The 18,946-nt window shown below is 37.7% G+C and overlaps 3 protein-coding genes across 6 annotated transcripts; 2 read left to right on the top strand and 1 right to left on the bottom strand.

The window, feature by feature from the left end:
- Positions 1-1,227: 1,227 nt before the first annotated feature.
- Positions 1,228-3,804, top strand: LOC112566100. Of its 2 annotated transcripts, none has more exons than XR_003099534.1 (3): positions 1,228-1,394; positions 2,320-2,409; positions 2,968-3,804. XR_003099534.1 is itself a non-coding variant. In XM_025242070.1 (3 exons), the coding sequence occupies exons 1-3, from the start codon at positions 1,512-1,514 to the stop codon at positions 3,330-3,332; spliced, it is 513 nt and encodes a 170-aa protein (XP_025097855.1). In that variant the 5' UTR covers positions 1,298-1,511; the 3' UTR covers positions 3,333-3,804. The 2 variants fall into 2 exon arrangements, 1 of the variants encoding a protein (XP_025097855.1); XM_025242070.1 differs by having other exon boundaries at positions 1,298-1,569.
- A 350-nt stretch (positions 3,805-4,154) lies between these two features.
- LOC112566086 (GTP-binding protein SAR1b-like) lies at positions 4,155-13,204 on the bottom strand. Of its 3 annotated transcripts, XM_025242038.1 has the most exons (8): positions 13,071-13,204; positions 12,006-12,057; positions 11,591-11,710; positions 10,788-10,907; positions 9,894-9,959; positions 8,040-8,143; positions 7,200-7,331; positions 4,155-6,881 (listed from the first exon to the last, which is right to left on the bottom strand). In XM_025242038.1, the coding sequence occupies exons 2-8, from the start codon at positions 12,046-12,048 to the stop codon at positions 6,765-6,767; spliced, it is 702 nt and encodes a 233-aa protein (XP_025097823.1). In that variant the 5' UTR covers positions 12,049-12,057; positions 13,071-13,204; the 3' UTR covers positions 4,155-6,764. The 3 variants fall into 3 exon arrangements, with proteins under 3 accessions (XP_025097823.1, XP_025097842.1, XP_025097832.1); XM_025242057.1 differs by lacking the exon at positions 10,788-10,907; XM_025242047.1 differs by lacking the exon at positions 11,591-11,710.
- A 59-nt stretch (positions 13,205-13,263) lies between these two features.
- Positions 13,264-17,448, top strand: LOC112558672 (28S ribosomal protein S24, mitochondrial-like). Its single transcript, XM_025229294.1, has 4 exons — positions 13,264-13,344; positions 13,625-13,823; positions 16,454-16,593; positions 17,058-17,448. Exons 1-4 carry the CDS (start codon positions 13,315-13,317, stop codon positions 17,355-17,357), a joined length of 669 nt encoding a protein of 222 aa, XP_025085079.1. The 5' UTR covers positions 13,264-13,314; the 3' UTR covers positions 17,358-17,448.
- The last annotated feature ends 1,498 nt before the right edge of the window (positions 17,449-18,946 follow it).

Here is an 18,946-nt window from a genome sequence, read left to right as displayed (position 1 = left end):
TATTTCTCTTTGCGACACCATGAAATGAAAGTGCATAGCTGTTGCGTGACTTTTTAACACTTCTGATGACTGCTAACACCAGCACTGCATCGAAGTTATTCTCTGTCTGCGGGGCAACAACTTTTAGCTTTTGTGTAGATTGCCCATAAACAATCCATTCGAATCACATAAACACACACACGTGTGCATGACAATACTATGAATAATTCAGTCTTATCACATTGTTGTAAAGTAATTTAAGAGCGGGCACTAAGCAGAAGTGGAAAAGCAGACAACACGAAAGCTCTCGTGTTGACAGTGATGCGGAAATCAACCTGCGATTGCCTGTTGTCCCCTGAATTCCTTGTTTAGGTGTAGTTCTCCCGGAAGACTGCCAACGCACGACGCCGAAAACTGTATACTTAGCCAGGTACAAATTTGGATAAATAGATCCCTTTACTTCCCGAGATACACCTTTATTTTCCCAGATCTGGATGGATACCCCACTCCACCACTCCACTCCCATTCCCCGTCCATTCTCGAGATACACGCCTGCAAATTGAACCTTAATCACAAAGAGGTCAACAGTAGACGTCACGATTGTATATTAATACGTTAAGCTCTCAGCCAACGGGAGAGCTGGAATCCATAATATTAGGCCTATCTGTATACAAACGATTTTGACCTTTTTCTGTGCATGGTTGAGAATGAAAGGGAGTAATTCCCCCAGCTTTGAGTAGAATCGTGCATTGAGATTTACCCAGTCATTAGAAATAAGTGTTGCATCCCAATAGTCATTTAAGATCATAATACCGACGCGACGAAAGAAACATATCACGTCTGTTTACTTATTCACCATCCCAGGGACACTGATGGAATTTTTTTTTCCTCTTCTCTAGTAAACAGAAGACAGATATTACACTGACGAAAAGTGTGACACAGGAGGGGGGGGGGGGTGGAATTGGTGTTTTACGCCGTGCCAGCAACTGAGGCTATATTACGGCAAGCAGCCAGCCCTGTAAACAGATGCCACGTGCAGAGAAAGAACAGCGTGCCCGAGATAAGAAATGAACTCTGGGCAGCCAGCCTTCACTGAATTGGTGACACAGGAAACCAGACGATGTTTCAAGTTACGTGGGTTACCATCCAACTTCATCCAGCTCTATGACCTGTGTACTTGCTTGCGTTGTGTATAACATTTGATTCACTCGTTCCCAATTTCACTTCCTGAGTGTAAACTGGGAAGTGTCACGAGCAACTCAGGCTGACATACAATTGGATGGCAAGACTCTTGAGTTCCCGTGTGATACCGTGCATCGGAAGTCCGTCTATTACGCAGATGGAAATTCGGGCGCCCTCTCACCAGTGAGCTGCTGATTAAAAAGTGTGATCTGGCATCTGCAGCTGTTCCAATGGTTGAGTGGTTTTTCTTTCATTCATTGTCAAAACACCTTGTGTTGCAGAGTTTCTCTCATTTAAGCCAAGGCAGTTCTTGTGGCTTCAGACCTTACGTGGATTCATTTTAATGTTTCATGCCAGCAGTTCAATTATTTACCATAATGGTCTTTTTCTTGATTGCTAGCTTAATACGTAAGTATTTATTTATTGTCCAAAGTCATTGAATGGGAGAGCGATAAGATGAATAAGACACCAGGTAGGAAAGAGAGAGGTATCTTTGATGCGTTGTTAACTTTTAAAGTACAATTATGTGTAAAAATGTGTCGACATTTTTATTGTTTAATAAGTGTACAGCTGTGCCTTCTGCAGTACCAAGTAGCCTAGTAGATTCATTAATGCCTCAGCGAGTTTCTTCTTTAGTTTTCTTTTCTTACATGTTTTGGTTGGGAAAGATTCCCTGAGGTATGTATGACATAGGGGTTCATGCTGAGTTCTGCTTATACATAAAGCAAACAGAAAGTACCAGACATCCTCCATGATGTCTAGTGGGTATATATATATTGGGAGAATGCAAATGCTTTTTCAGATGTTCGCTCAGTTAGCAAGACAGTTCACATCGAGCTTGTCAAAGGAGAAGGGTTGAGGGAGGGAGCCTTACAAAATAGGAGCCCAGTTCGACAAAACAGTGCGACAGTGTTGATGGCATAAACAGACCATGTCGCAATGCCATTGAATAAACCAACCTCCGCAGTCCCGTCTATATGGGAAATCTTGAGAGAAGAAATTCAGAAGACCGCAGAGCCTTGAAATTTTTGTGGCATCGGAAATAAAAAAATAGCAAACCTTCACCCTGTCCGTTTACTCGTGTCTGTCATCTTCGAGTGTACGCTTGAGCTTATATATATATATCTGTTATATCTTATATATATATATATGTTTCAGACCTTATCCTTTCTCATCCTGGTATGGTGCTGTATACATTAGCTCAACAGTCTGTGGTCCCAAGTCTTAACCACTCACCAGAGTCAAACGGTAAGTCGTCGCTAACATCATATTGGGGATTTAGTTTTCTTTGAATTGTTTAAAAATACTGCCTGAATAGACGTATTGGAAAACAACACGAAGGTATTCCGATATATTAGTTTTTATATTTTATTCCTATAGTGGTTAACTTAAAAGAGGGACTGGCTTTTTCAAACGAATGGGCTTTGGACGGATCGAAGAGAGAAGCATACTTTTGGGGGAAAAAAAATCCATGACTATCATATTTCTTTCCAAGTTAGTGTTGAATTGTTTTCTTTTGCATACAGCTTAAATTTACGTAAATATAGCTGGTGGTTTATGTTAATACAAATGCATCTCACAATACTTTGTTAACAATTAAAAAAAAAAATAGTGATACTGCGATTAGAGGGGCTTTCTCAGGAAGGCGTAAATGAAGTGCTAAGCACAAGGTAAAGGAAAGTTCAAGAACCAACGCTAAGGGCAAAATTAAACGTTAACACCGTTGAAGGCGAGAAAAAGGGAAAAGATTCATGGAGAATAGTTCTCATAAACTAGATTTTTGTATGTATATTTTGACATTTTCAGATGACATAAGTAAATGGTCACAGCGCATAGTGGACCAAACTGTCGATGCTGAGGTGAAAAACAAACATTTTGCAGCTGGAGGAGTCTCAGAGATGCCTCCAGATCTTCTTTGGAATTGGCTTAGTCTTCAACCGTCTCTTTTAGGACCGAAGGTAACTGTGAAATCGGAATCAGCCAAACCGATTCTTACCAGTTCAGGTTCACGTGCTGCCATCACCAAGGACTCCACCACGTCTTTTTCAGCAGCTTCAGACACATACATCTACACATCTACCCGGTTTCTCAAAACTTTGTTTTCTACGAGTACAAGCAACAATGTACTATTCAAAACGAAAAATCCCCAAAATCTGCACCTAAAAAATTAGTGTCAACATCCACGGTCACACCTGGACAAGAAGTCGGTAACAGTTTGACGTCGCATGGTGTAGGAAGTAGTGCGCACGCGTCTTTACTAACAGTCACACTTGGACAGCCGAATAGAAGCCATTCGTCACCGTCAGTTCCAAAGAGCGCTGACACCTTTACTTCATCACTTACGCGGGACTATGTACCAATTCAGGCAAATTCAACTCTTGCCACACCGAGCCCAAAAGTCGCCATGAAAATAAACACAACAAAAGCGTTCGTGTTTGTAGGAATAGTGCTGGGCCTTGTGGCCATGGCGATCACTGTTGCGATCGTTATAAAAAAGAATATTGGCCAATGGACATGTCTTCGGTGAACAAAAGATTAAACAAGTCCCCAATCAGACTATTCAGGTTGTAAAAAATGATAAGTGCGAGGTAAAGACAAAACGTATGGACAGTAAAAACTTGTTTCCTGCTGCTGATCAGTCAAGAAAGTTGTGTGCCTTGGACTGAATGGATGAGATTGTTGTACAATGCAAATGTCTTGTACTGCTTAAATTCTACGCATCATACCGATAAATGTTAGTGGAAGCACAATCATGCATTCTTTTAAAAATCTGTGTCCACACTATAATTGCTCCCGATAGCTCGAAAGGGAGCGGAAATCAGATTCTAAAAACAATTGCATATCAAGAATGTTGTATTCATAGCAAAATGTTAATTTAGGCCAATAAATGATAATATTCACATCTTCCTACAGTAGCATTAGGTAATGTCTACACAAGCTCAAGAACAGCAGCATTTACATTGCTGTCATGCAAAATAAAACACGAAGAGGAGGAAATTCTGTTATTTATTTACCCCAAAAATACTCTACAGAAGGGGAAAAAAAAACGGCATTCAGAATAAAACTAGCCTGTCATTAGATACACAAAATCAAAATATCAGCAATTTCTGTAACTTCCTTCACTTAAACTTCTTAAATATATAAATAATGGTGTGCCTTTTGAAATCAATTTACAAAAAACAAAGCCACATGCTGTGAGCAGTCCTGGAGAAACCAGAATTCTGTTGATTCACACTGATTGCACATGGTAAGCCTTCCCACAGCATGCTAGGAGTCTTAGTAACCTTGTTTCCTTCGTCACCCTCAATGCATCGGATTATATTTCAGATCACCCTCTCCAAATTCTGCTGGGTGCCTCTAGCATCCTACAAGGACCTAACGAAGACTTAAGTGCCAGATTATGATCTGCACTTTTCTTTTTGTTGCTCTATGGATACACCTTGAGACATTTTGTCTATACTATGTGAATATTTTGAAATGTGGCCAGTTGTGAATGGTGTTTTCTGACATTTTTTGAAAAGGAAATTCAAGTATGCTGGTTGACATTAATAACCATAAAAGTATCTTTGGAGAAGGGAGCAGTGGAGGTGGAAAGGAAACTATGGTACATTCAGGGGAAAAAGTGACTTATTGCCCCTCATGCTACAGTGCCACACAATATGTTATTCTTAGAGGACACCATATTGCCTCGATGACAACTGTAAGTTGTGCGTGTGCATCATACACACTGAAAAACTCTGAACTGGAGAAGCAGGTATTTTAGCTTTCACTTGTTATAAAACATCTATGAGAAGGTATATACTTTTCATGACAACTTTAAATGCTGTTTCTGTGCACTTATAAAACACTTGTTTACGAGCTCATATGGCATTATTTCTAACATGCATGCTTGTGTGAATGGAAACAATACCTGCTACAGCATGATGATATTAAGTCTAAGATCTGGATAAATTACAAATTTTAGGAAAAACTGATGGCAAGTTCTCCATATACTTTGATTAATGCACTAGTTCTCCAGTCCATCAGATATCCTGAAATACAGCACCAAATTACATTGTAATACATGTACTTGGAGTTAAAATGCAGTTTTTCAGTGCAGTTACAACCATTACTGTGTAGCAAGCTTGTCACACAGTGAAAGCACTGTACAAAGATCTACAGACTGTTCTTTTACTCTATCACACAGACAATATAAAGGACACCCCTCCCAGCTGAAAATTTGATTTTTCCTTAACAAAACCGAGTTAATATATATACAAGACTAGAGACTCGTGCAAGCCTGTAGTGCAGTTGGAAAAATGACTGCCACTAATGAGGATGTTATGCGAAACGTGACCTTAACCCGTGAGAAAATTTATTTGTAGTTTAGGTTTAAAAAAAAACATTAAACCCAGCTTCACCTATCCTAAAGGTTTTAGAAATCTTGGAAAGGAGTCTTAACAATCACTTCTCCATGAAGGTCATAAACATACAAGATTGGGTTACCCCTGATACACGTTTCCCTTGAAAAGACAGCTGCTTTTTTGCACACATTCACGTGTAATTTTTTCCTTGCACACCCTGTTGGGGTGTTCAAATAACACAAAAAGCAACTAAATTCAATGCACCAAAAAAAAAGACAGAAATAAGTAGAACTTATTAACAGCAAACACTAACAATTAAGGGATTAGCATTTATTCTGTTGTAACAAAATGCATGGAAAAATACACTTCATTCACACAGATATACACCTGGCCTTTAGATTTCACATGCTTTTCTCCAAAAGAACTGGTTCTTTAACTTTGAAACTTATCCTTTAATATTAGCCAAGAAAGGAAAGGAAAGAAAAAAACAAAAAAACAAAAACAAACACTAGAAAGGAATCCTCCCCACCCCATCCAAGGGAAAAGAGGCATTTAAGTTCTCAACACACAACAGAAAACAGTAAGACTGCAGAGTTGCAAACTGTCCTGCAAAGGTTAAACAACTGTTACACCAGATTAGGCATTCACATTTCAAATGTGCTATAAAATGGTATGTGGCTGATGACAGCAAACACCATGGTGACATGAAGCTGAAGGAAAAAATCAGAATGTGAAGCAGTAACCCCAAGAAGAGATGAGAAAACTTAGGCAACAGCAACTACCTATTCAAAGGGAGGAAAGATCAATCCTGTATAAATCTAGTATGAAACAGATATTTTGTTATAAAGCATACTGTCATCTTCTCATGTTGTTGAAAGCATTGCCAGCCTTAATACTTTACTTTTTCTCTCCTTGACCTTCTCTACATGAAGACTGATTTATTTCTCTATGGAACTCTTTACATTTTCTCTTACACTTACACTTGCTCACAGTGATTTGTGGCATACATTTAGTGTATCACTTTTACAACAGAATGGAAGAAATGGAGAAAAGGTTAAGTTTCTGTCATGATCAACACATCTCATACAACATGCACATGTTCACACACACACACACACATGCAAACAATCAAGCACCCACAATGGCATGAAAGTGCCACAAAATGCAAGTGCCATTCAGTTCAAGAGTTCAGGGTTTCAGTCAGGTCCAGTTGCACATTGTCTACTGTGTCACATCCACTGCAGGCACAAGCTGCTAAACTCAGTTGATATACTGGGCAATCCAGCGGAATCCCTCACCATAGCCCTGACGTTTTAAGATGCTGCACATAAACAATTCTATAGGGCGGCCAGGCAATTCACTACGAGAAACTTGGCCCTGCAAAAAAGAGCCAAGAGACACACAAATATTTTTCTGGTAAGAAATAATAATAATAATGGAAGTGACAAATTGTTTTAACAATAAACTCTGGGAACAAGCCCAATTTAAAAAGCAAATGGCTACTGATACAAAATCTCGCAATCATTCATCATTCAGTACAATGGTAAAAAACACTACACTTTGTTTTTAGTAAGACTTAAGGTTGCTGCCTTTAACACTCCTACAAGCATCTTTGGCACCTATGCAAAACATCACATTTCAAGGCAAAATTGATCATTAAAAAACAAGAGACAAAGAAAACACTTGGAGAATAACCTTGCCAGTAGTAAGGTTATGAAGGCCAAACAAATGTCTGATCTCCTCTTCACTAGCAGCACCAGGGATATCAATCTTGTTTCCCAAGATCAATATAGGAGCATTTGCCACCTGCTCATCTGTCAGCAGACTCTGATAATTACAAAAAAATTAAGCTGGATTAAACTCTGTTACTGGACTACTTTACCCACCTCCCCCTCTCGCTTATATGATATGAAAAGACTTTATGGACTAATTCACTATTAACGAATCTTGTAATAATATAAAATTTAATATGAATATAATGAAGATGCCATAGACTAAAATACATAAACCAAACATAGTATATGAACTTTTCAACAGATAAAGTACTTCTGCAAAATTGAATTAGGATCAGGCAAACAGTGAGAATCTGCACAAAGAACAACCCAGAAACATCACCATGCACCATTTTTTTTTTTAATATAAATTTATTAGATGTCACTTGTAAATCATTCTATGCTCTATATGTTGCATACAAAATGTGAAAAATCCATGTCTTCATATACAATGAGAATTATAAAGGATTAAAAAGTACTATTTGAACTTATGGACACTTACTGATTGCAAAATGGTTAAGCCAAACGTACTGATATGCAGAAAACACAATTCAGCTCAGGAAAATGACTTTAAGGAAACTGGGTATGGTTTTGCTACTGTAAAATCTTAACTTTATTTTTTGAAGGCAATATCTGTATAAATATGCTTCCCAAAATATGGAATGAAAAAAATTCTTTAAATTCAATACAGTTTATAACATACTTGGCACTGAAAAGTATGTTGGTTTTTTAAAAAAAAAGAAAACTATATCACATCACTTACATCTAACTCTGCTTTTGCCTCTACAAATCGCTCTCTGTCATGAGCATCAACGAGGAAGACAATGCCATCCACAGCAGGGAAATAGTCTTTCCAAACCCTCCGAGCTGTAAACACAAATATCAGATATCCTCTAAAAGCAAGAATAACATGCAGGAAATGTTGTAAAATTCCTAAAAGCAATAACCCCTTTCCCTACCATTAATTTACATTATTACTTTTCTTTGCATCTATGTTAAAAATCAACAATAAATCAATAAAGCACGAGTTAGCTGAAATCCAGAAAAGGATATTATCTGCCATTTTCTTGGGTTTATTAAACAAGGTTTGTACTACTATGCCAAAAAATAAAATACTGACTTTTCCAAAATAAACTTCATTCATGCACACCAAGAGACTACAGTAACATTTTGGAATTTTCAGGAATTATTTATACATACTTTAATTTGCCTAAAAACGTAATACTGCACATGTAAATAACCTTGCATGTATTAAAAATCTTCTAACCAAATACATGCCAAATTTTATCTGCCTGAAAGAATGGATTTCCCTTGATAAATAAGTTACAATTTAGAGGATATTTATCACATAAAATACATCACATTTCAAAAAAAACAAAAAAAAAAAAAACCAAACTTAAAATCAGTTTGATTTTTGTGGTTCCAAAACTCTAGCATTTAAAATATATTACAATTTTTTTAAAGTTATCAGACTATCATTACTGTCCTAATATTTCAAAACTTCCCTATTAAAACTCAGTTCTCTGTACATTCCTCATACCAAGTTTCATCCAATCTTTCAACATGCATGAATGGGAGCCAGATATTTTCCTGGGACAGAAGACCGAAAATCATGTGTCCAAAAACACGCACAGTTTTTATGTACACAACCATCTATTTCCAGTAATAAAATGCCTTTATTCATTTTAAGTTTCAAAATATTGTAATAAAGAATTTTATGTTTAGTTAACACCACTTCTAGCACTATTTTAAAATCCACTGATAAATGTTTGTGCTGGTCTCCCTGTCTATCTTTTGTGGGGAATTAGTCAAATGATGTCAGTCTGTCCAGAATCTATTGTTGCTTGGCAGAGTGTGTTGATTCTATTTGCCTCTTGGTAGAGTGTGTTCTGTTTGCTGCTGGGCCACATGCCTCAATTCCTCGTTTCTTGGAAGGCTTCTCATCTTGTTTCTGTGTTGATTCTACTTATTTCTTGGCAGCATGCATAGATTCTACTTATTTTTTGGAAGTCTGCCGATTCTCATTTGCTTTGCTTTTTGCCAGTTTTATATTGATTCTACTCGTTTCTTGGCAGTGTGTTGGCTTGTCTCATTTCTTAGTAGTTCATGCTGTGTGTCCTATCACTGGCGAGCGGTCCGGTGGTGCAACGGTTAGCGCCTGTCACCAATACAGTGAAGGTTGGCTGCCCAGAGTTCATTTCTCGTCTCGGGCACGCTGTTCTTTCTCTGCACGTGGCATCTGTTTACAGGGTTGGCTGCCTTGCCGTAATATAGCCTCAGTTGCTGGAACGGCATAAAACACCAATCCCCCCACCCCTCTATCACTGGCTAAGGTAGCATTTAGTTCTCAGCAAAATGCAACACTTCAAGTGTGCAGAAATAACATATGATCATTTGTTCGATGGGGACCATCTGTATGGTTTTTGGTCCTCTGACCCTCAAATCATGCTTAATGAAGACATTGGCAGTAAAGTGAGGATAGGCTCTGTCTTTCTCAAAAAATATTATCCATGATATTATAAGCCCCTTCCACAAATGGGCTTGTGAAATCATAGCACCTTTAATAGGTTTTCCCAAAACAGAAAATCTACCATTCCATCTTACACAAAAATCTTACCTTGCCTATGACCACCAAGATCAAAAGTTGTAAACCTCATCCCTCCCATGCTCAATTCTTCAGAGGCTAAAAAAAAGATAAAGAAATTTTGTGTAAATAATTAAACAAGTTATATCCAGAATTTATACAAATTTGTAACGCCATAAATATTAGATACATTTTTCCAGCATGTTAAAGTTTATATATGTTGTTAGATAAGATTTAAAAAAGCGAAACTAGAGATAAATTTCATTTAACTTTTTAAAATAGTTCCTCTGTGGATATTCTTTAGATATGCTTAAATGTCACAATAAAATATGATTTAATCCCAAGTTCCATTAAATTATATTTTACTGCATATTAAAAAAAAATTTAACTTTTGTAACACATGATGGAGAAGTCTTGCTAGGTTGGGCCACATCAGGAGAAAAAAAAATGCATTTCTGCTAATTACAGCATAAAGCAGAAAACCATGCAATCATATGCCACTTCAACAGCAACAGAATAGGAAAAAGCAATCCATCTCACTTTACAGTTCACTTAAATGTGTACAACCAAAGTACTTTAATTTAAAGGGTGAGTATGTGATAAGATACAAGGGATAAATTCTGAACTGTAAACAGTTTGCCACTTCAATGCTACCGTTACACAAAGACTAACAGACAAATAAAATTACTTTACTACACGGGGAAGTATGCAGCATAATCACATCTAACACTTCACATTCCCCCATTAGTAGTTATTATATAGCCATCCTGCACTTTATTTAGCAGTAAAATAACTAGTGTTAGTGCAAATTTGCAAATGCCAACAGCAATGCATTACTGAGCAGGAAAAATGCTTTATATAAATCTAAATGCAAATAGCAGTTTCTACAAGTATAAATGAAACAAATGCATAGGATGTCAGTCTTACTTGGATACAGGGTTGGCACATGCTGAGCCATTCTGTCATCTTTAAGCATGTGAAGAAGCGTGGTCTTGCCTGCGTTGTCTAGACCCAGGAATACTAGCTTACCAGACTTTTTGTATAAGCCTATGGAACACAGAGAGAGAGAGAGAAAGACAGAATGTAGTCACGCAGATGGATATTTTATGTTTTGCCTCAAGAAGTCTTGCCTAATGCGTTATATATATATCACTGACTTGTTACTGCATTTCAGATTTAGTAACGGCAATTATTAATCCCTGTATCAAGATAATGGATGTAAGAGTTTACACCAACAAAATACTCACCCACACACATTATATTTCATGATGTGGCGAAGTTCTATAAACACAAATAAAATCCTACTAAACTACAAACAATCAAAACAATCGAAAGTTAATTGTCTTTCTAACTTGTTTTCTTTCTGCTGATCATGTCTACCGCTAGGTGATCAAAAGTTTGAAAAATTGTTTAATAGAACCAATCTGATGAAGTAGTTAAATAATTTGATAATTAAATTATAAGTTTCCATTTTTGTAAATAAAAGCAACTAAAATTAAGTACTTTAAATTTTAGGTGTAGCAGAGTTTTGCATATTTTACTTAATTCCTGTGATATCCCATGACTGACACTTTCAAGTAGTGCTACACTAAATCTTCTGTCCACATCAGAAACATCTTAATGTGAAGGCGTTCCAGCATGCTCCATACATGGTTTATAAACTGCGTTGGCAGCACTGCAAATTGGTCCATGCAGCATGCCATCCAGGATTTCTGCTGGCAGTAACTTACTTGGATGCAGCGTTGGCACTGGCTGAATTATATGCCCTTCTTTAAGGACACTAAGCAGAGTAGTCTTGCCTGCATTGTCTAAACCCAGGAATAACAACTTTCCTGATTTGTGACCAAGGCCTGTTCAATGATAAGTATATTCACAGAAAAAGTTCCATTCACTTCTGTACACCATGAATTGTTCCAGGTACTATACCGTTTGCTTAATATATCTGACCGGAGGTATAATGAAGCTTTTATATTATCTACATTGGTATTTTCTGTTTGCACACCACCACACAATCTGAATACCTCTTTTGGATTTTTTTTTTGCCACTGAATTTATGTTCTAACAGTAATTAAAAATGGTAAGGAACAAATATTCCACAAAAGTATTAAAATCATGCTCCCAATTATACTGCTATAATTAACTAACCCAAGAATGACAGCATATTCTGAAACCAGCTCCAAAGAAACATCTTGACTTCCTGTAACAAATTAGCACAAAAGACTTTTACTGTGCAATCACATTTGTGTACTATGCTGAAATTATAACAACCAACAGACCCTACAACTTCTATGCCTGTTTGCTGCAAAAACTGCAGCAGAAAACAGAACAGGGTTTTCATGATTTCTAATTTATGCATTAATTATTTAATTTGAGATACTTTGTACCTTTGCATGTGTTATTATGTGTGTGACATGTATGACAGTACTGTATTATGATCACTTTCTAAAATTAACATATATATCTATGTGTAAGAGGGCTTACATTGTCAACGTGTAATATGTGAATATGGCTGGCCAATGTTTATAAATGCATCATGTGAAAAAATATGCCCTCACAAAAGCTGTCACATAAAATATGGAAAACTACTAGAAAATGATTTAAGTAACATAAAATAACACTAGGTTGCACAAATGAAATGATCTGGACTAATTCAATTGTCTATTAAGTATCTTGTGTGAGAGAGCAAGCGAATGGGAGGGAGAGATAAACTGTGTGCCCGCTTGCAACAAGTTAATGCTTTTGTAATGTGTGCGAGTTATATATCTAAATTATATGATATTGCATCTTGTGTCCTTTCTGTCAACACTATCTAACTATGTATCAAAAGAAGCGAACAGCTGTTAAGAGACTGTGTCTACTATTTTACTGGTTCATCATATCACCTTACGTTCGACTTACAATTACGTCTACGATCTGTGTGAGAGAACAGAACAAACCATAAATAGATATATAAACATTATATTTTAAATAAAAATACCCTTTAAAACTTACGCTTACTTAATGGATCAGAGAAGATTTTAACATTAAAACATAGCTCACGGCGTCAAAATATTCGAGTCTACAATTAATGAACCTTGGAATTGGATTCAGTTGCGTTATGCCTCTGACGGAGCACTTTTCATATTTTAAAATGTGACATCTGATCTAGCCCTCTATAATAAATTTATTATTTTAAAAACTCTGTGAACAGAAGTATTTTAAAGTACTCACCTCTACTCTGATTACCTAAACCAATAAGTAAAGTCGTAGATGTATGCACCACTTCTTTCCCGAAAATGCGTGTGTGAGACGTGTACCCAACCAAAATGGCTGAGAAGTCAACCGCTGACGTATATACACAGAAGCGTTTGTCATCTAAATACCGATTGGTTAGATTGCATCCCAGAACCAATGAATTTTTCTTTTACAAGTCATTTCCACTTCCGTTGCATTCTTTCTCGTCTTCTGCTCCAGCATGGCGACAACAGCGTTTCAGTTTTATAAGGTCAGCAGCTTGTCAAACTTTACAAACCTGGTTTTGCATGAACTATACAGCTTTACTATTTATAGACCTAAATATCACATAAATATTTTCACGCTGAAGAGAATTTATAGCCATTTGTAAGATCTGACGGCGTGTTCGTAGCTGCATGAATAATTTTAAGCATTGAGAGGTGTAGAAGGCTATATAGTATATTTATTTTTGGTCTGCAATTTAGTTTAAAAATTACTTGTAATAAATTGATGTCAGTTTACGATTATTATTTTTTTTTTTTGTTTGACAGGCGTCAAATAAAGTACATTCGGTACCGCCGGTTTTTCTGCTTGCATTTCGGGGACTGCGGACGACATGGGTTTCTTTGAAGAACATACGCGCAGGTGTTCCAAAAGCAACAATCAACAGAAATAAACCCTTAACGTATGAGCAGGCACAAGCCCCCTTCAAAATAGGTGTTACCAAAAGCTGGAACTCTTGGCACACGGGTATGCCCATTCATTCTTATGAAAATTGCGCAAAGCATCTCCTTGATTTGGTGTTATGGCAGTACTACATTGCAGCTAGAGAAGGAGAAAGGGAAAGAAATTGTGAAACTCTATTTATGAAACAACAGTCAGTTTATTGTTATACATAAAATCTTAAAACTCACATAAACATTACTATGCTCTTTTAGATCACAATGGTACTCAATTTTCAGGGGACTGGAATCAAATTATAATACCATGTGCACACTGCATTGGCTGCTGAATTTTTTTACTCTAGATCACTTAAGGCATGCCAGCTTGCATTAAAAATATACAGTTGATGTTCACAAGAGGCTTTTCATATGAAGTTAAAGAAATAGAGAAGAAAAAAATGGATAGTAAAGGTCTGGGAGCCTGGTGGGCAAAAAACATGTTGAAGTGTTCCATACCTTAAGTCACTTTGTCTGTGACATGGCATAGTCAAGGCAGAGTGCAGCAGCAGTCTTTTTTTACCTTCCAGTTCTCCAGTAAATCAATATCATTTAAGTAATGAGTGAGTTTTCCAGTCGCTGCCTTATGTAAGTCTCAAACCAGCATTTCACAGCTTAGCATACTTATCACAGGGTGATGGATCCTCCCACCATGAAGTATAGGCATGAAAAAACAGTGATGTCTCAAATTCTTTGGCATTAGAAAGAGCAGTTTTATCAGTTGATATGTTTTTAGCTCTAAGGTTTATACCATAAAGTCGAAGATCATGTCTTTGAGACATTCAAGACAAGGAAGTGTTCATCACACAAGTGTACAAAATGAGGTCATTGCATCCCACACCCGATCGCTGACACGCCATCTTATACACCTGTGCCAGGAGAATATGTGATACAATGCTCCAAGGGATGGTAAGCGCCGGGGATAGTGCTGCAACAAGGGTCAATAATAGAATTCCTGTGTGATGGAGCAGAATACATATTGCTCAGCTTTTAAGTAGATGTGAATGTGACAGCTCCCATGCTGACTGAAATCTTCACGCAAGTTTGGGAATCAGGACAGCTCCCTGATCCATGGAAAACAGGGCTCATCATCAAGTTACCCAAAAAGGAGATCTTGGAGACTGCAATAATTGGAGGGGCATAACACTTTTTTTCCTCACCAGCAAGGTCTTCAGCAAGACTGACGGCAACCCTTGAGAAAGACCTCCGACCACAGCAAGCAGGATTTCGCCCTGGGCAATCCTGCTCTGAACACATCTTCATTCTGCAACAGATTCTGGTGCAGAGCAACGAGTGGAACACACCGCTGTACATCAATTTCATCGACCTGGAGAAGGCTTTTGACAGCATTCACTGAGAGTCCTTATGGAAGATCCTGAGGCATTACGAAGTCCCTGCAAAACTTGTTCAGGTCATTGCAATGCTGTACAGCGATTTCAAATCCAGGTTGTCTGTGACACGGAGCTCACAGACCCCTTCAGCGTCAGTACCGGGGTGAAGCAGGGCTGCATTCTGTCGCCGTTCCTCTTCATCCTGACTGACCATGGACTAGATCATGAAGACTTCCACCGACAGTGAGAAGAGAGGGATCAGATGGACCATGACTATGACAGCAACAACAACGCTGGAAGACTTGGACTTTGCTGATAACATTGCCCTTTTGTCACACCGCCACCAAGACATGCAGGAAAAAACCAATGCTTTCTCAGAAACAGCTGGAAGCCTTGGCTTGAAGGTCAGCGCAAAGAAAACGAAAAGTATGAGTGAACACCAGACTCCAACAGCATCCAACTAAATGAAGAAGAGATTGAGGAAGTTGACAGTTTCACCTATCTTGGGTCCAAAATGTCAATCACTGGAGAATGTGGAGATGGAGATTCAAGCCTGACGGGCGAAAGGAAACTTGGAGAAGAACAAGTGGAAAGGGAGATGAAAGGAAAGGGCTGGACATGGGTCACCTAAGCGGGTTTCACCTGATTGACATCAGTGGCAGACTCTGGTTGAGGCTTTATGTGCAATCTGATGCACGAAGAGGATTAGATAGATAGCTTTCAAGTATCCCAGTAAGCCAGCAGCGATAAAATCCGCAAGGATAAACTTGGGAGTGTCCGGGCAAATGGCATCTAATTTGTGTATCACAGTGGACTGCGTTTGCTCGTGTGTATATATATATGTACACAAATGTATAAAACAACTGAGGGAATTCCCTAGGGAGGTAGTCAGGATGGAGGGAAATGGACAGCAGTTCAAGATTGGTGGTGCACAATCATTTTCTGACCACAATGGTGTTGCAGTACCGCTTGTTTATGTACAAACACACGCCTCTGCCGGTGGATTTGTTGGTGTTATAGGGCGCCAAACCCGCTGATATGTATGTCATTATCACTGTCAGCCTCCTTCAGCCAAGTCTCATTAATGATTTACTTCACAAACAAAAATAATCTCAAAAAATTTTATGAGCTTAAGATTTGCAAACCAGACTTCCATACTCTATCACATAGGGCCAATCAATTTAGCTATTTACCAAAATAACCAAATTGACTGCTGCTGTTAATAGACAGCCAGAGAGGATTTGACTACCAGTTTAGAAAACGGGGAACACCTTACAATAATAAAAGAACTTAAATAGCACTATTTTCCATGCAAAATTTGGGCTCACAGTACTTGATAAAACTTGCATGCACTTTTACAAACCTGAAATAAATGTCTTGTGCAACAATCCTTTCTTCCGCTACAGACATTTATGGTCTGATCAAGGGGATGGTGAGAGAGAGGAAAAGAAGATCAAAGAGAAAAATGGGGTATACTCATTAGAAGCAGAGCATACCATGCACCCAATATCTATTTACATAGAAGTAACAGACAAAAAGAATTCTCAATTAAAAAGAAATATAAGGCTTAAAAAAAAATACGGACAGAATTGTAGAGAACTATAATTTGTTTGGTTTGCACACACATATACATGACAGAGTCATTGACGAAGCAATAGGTTTGCTTGTAAAGACCAGTAGTATGTGTTTAGGAAGGGCAAACATTGTATTGTATGCTTTTATGTGTTTTCATAATATTCTTTAGAAATGGGCATAACACTTGAGTCTCATCTTCATTGTATTAATGCTAAAAAGCTAATCATGAAAAAACTGGGACATTCTCTTTAGTTTGTTCAACAGATTTTGTACTAGTTCATTTAGCAGAAACAAGATTGATGCAGATACATGTATTTATTATACACAGACATCTGTGAAATATTCTGGTTTTGTTGCAGCTAATCTTGACCAAGGAACGATTTGATGCAAGACCTGCACTTATGACATTTGATGATTTCCTTATTCGAAGATTTATGACAGGGACTTGGCCAGGTCTTCTGGCATCTGAAGTGATCATTAAGCGACGTCACAATATGATAGTTGTGGCATGCCTGGTTTTTCAGCATCTGACTCCACGCAAGATCTACTTCCTACTAGGGTATAGTGAGGAAATGCTTTCCTTTTTGTTAAAATGTCCAGTGAAGTTAGAGATTCAAACTGTACAAGACAAGAAAGATGTTATTTTCAAAATGATATGATTCAGAATGAGTGAAGAGATCCGACACTCTGTGTAGCCATCTTTAAATAAAAGGTTGCATGATAGTCAGAAAGAAAGTGGAGAAATCCAAAGTCCTTGAGTTTCTTGTCTTCATTCTCAAGATTTTACATTTGTTTTGACATGCTGTGCATGAGTTCTATGTAATATAGGTTTACAAATATATGAAGTGCTTGACACATTTAAAAACTGCCTGAAAATTTTAACCCAAAGCATAGTTCTGGAACTTATAAAACCAGTATAGCACTCGGTTGCTGAAAACTAATTTTACAGATTGGTGGAATCTTGTCACTAATTTCAAGATTCCATCAAAGTTTACAAAATGTTTTTGAGAACAGACATCAGATCTTTCCAGTTCATGGTTTTTTGGTTAGTTGCAACATAAAGGGGTGTGTGGGTGTGTGTGTTTTGTTACAGTATATGTTCAACTGAACTAAACTGAATTGTCAAGACCTGAATAAGAATTCCCACATATATCTGCAAATAATGCAGCTGTAAGAAGTTGCTGGTATTTTCTAGAGTTTATTTTTTATTTATTTTTTGCAATTTCGATCCTGAATTTTAGATGCAAAACAGTAACTGTACTTAATTAAACTGGGAAATCTACCTTACCCTCCCCATTACAGTAAATGCAAGAACTACCAATGCAGTTTTAAATGGTGCCATGCTAATTCTTGCAAATTTAGCTTTTAAAAAAAGGGTCTAAATACAGGCAAGATATGACTAAAGTGTTTGCAGTTATTGAAAATATCAAGGAGATTTCTTACAATGTATGAGGGGCAGTCAAATTAAATGTAGCGAACACCGGGAAAATAATTCCTGCTCATGGACTCCCTGCATGCTGAAGAGCTGGCACCCCTGCCATTGTTGGCCTGACTGGGAGCTCTCGAAAGAGAACAGATGGGTGACACATTCCCAAAGCATATTGTAACGTAATGAGAGCTGGTATCACCGTTACGAGCCAGAAACATCTCTTAAAGCATGCAGTGGTAGCATGGTCATTCCCTCTGAAAAAGTTCAAGACACAGGCCAGTACAGTGAAAGTCATGTCCTCCTTTGATCATCAGGGGCTTCTCCTTAAGGAATTCTTGAAACATGGTCAGACACACCATTAATGCAGAGCAGTATGTGGGCACTCTTGGGTGACTGCGAAAAATAAAAAACACCCCGGACTCTTGTCACAAGGTTACACAATGCCCATAAAGCAAATATAATGGACAAGCTGGCACAGTTCCAGGGGAAATACTGGACCACCCACCAGTGAGTTTTCATGTCCTAAATTTGCATCTGTTACATTTCATTTGACTGCCCCTTGTATGTGCACTTTCCTGGGTGCCATAGACGTTGCTCTCAGAAACAATGCTAACCATGCGGTAATCTGATGCATCTTTTTCTAAAAATTATGGAAATATTTTGCTTTTAATTTTCTATCTAAATACTGTTTTCCTTAAAATTCTTGGTATTTCATTATTGCAGAACATGTCATTTCCTGACTCGAGTTTTGAAATAATGTTCAGTTTTGTCTGTTCTGGCATAAAGGTAAAAGTATGCAAACATCACTGTGTACAGACG

Source organism: Pomacea canaliculata, linkage group LG1 (genome assembly GCF_003073045.1).
Source record: "Pomacea canaliculata isolate SZHN2017 linkage group LG1, ASM307304v1, whole genome shotgun sequence".
Taxonomy (NCBI): Eukaryota; Metazoa; Mollusca; class Gastropoda; order Architaenioglossa; family Ampullariidae; genus Pomacea; species Pomacea canaliculata.
This window is presented reverse-complemented; position numbering and strand designations above follow the sequence as displayed.

Coding starts and splice junctions, on each gene's coding strand:
- LOC112566100 (XM_025242070.1), top strand. CDS start 1,512: ATGCCAGCAGTTCAATTATTTACCATAATGGTCTTTTTCTTGATTGCT. Junction 1,570..2,319: donor CTTGATTGCTAGCTTAATAC/GTAAGTATTTAT, acceptor TATATGTTTCAG/ACCTTATCCTTTCTCATCCT. Junction 2,410..2,967: donor CCACTCACCAGAGTCAAACG/GTAAGTCGTCGC, acceptor TGACATTTTCAG/ATGACATAAGTAAATGGTCA.
- LOC112566086 (XM_025242038.1), bottom strand. CDS start 12,048: ATGTTTCTTTGGAGCTGGTTTCAGAATATGCTGTCATTCTTGG. Junction 11,711..12,005: donor GAATATGCTGTCATTCTTGG/GTTAGTTAATTA, acceptor ATCATTGAACAG/GCCTTGGTCACAAATCAGGA. Junction 9,960..10,787: donor TGTGCCAACCCTGTATCCAA/GTAAGACTGACA, acceptor TCTTTTTTTTAG/CCTCTGAAGAATTGAGCATG.
- LOC112558672 (XM_025229294.1), top strand. CDS start 13,315: ATGGCGACAACAGCGTTTCAGTTTTATAAG. Junction 13,345..13,624: donor CAGCGTTTCAGTTTTATAAG/GTCAGCAGCTTG, acceptor TTTGTTTGACAG/GCGTCAAATAAAGTACATTC. Junction 16,594..17,057: donor AGATCAAAGAGAAAAATGGG/GTATACTCATTA, acceptor GTTTTGTTGCAG/CTAATCTTGACCAAGGAACG.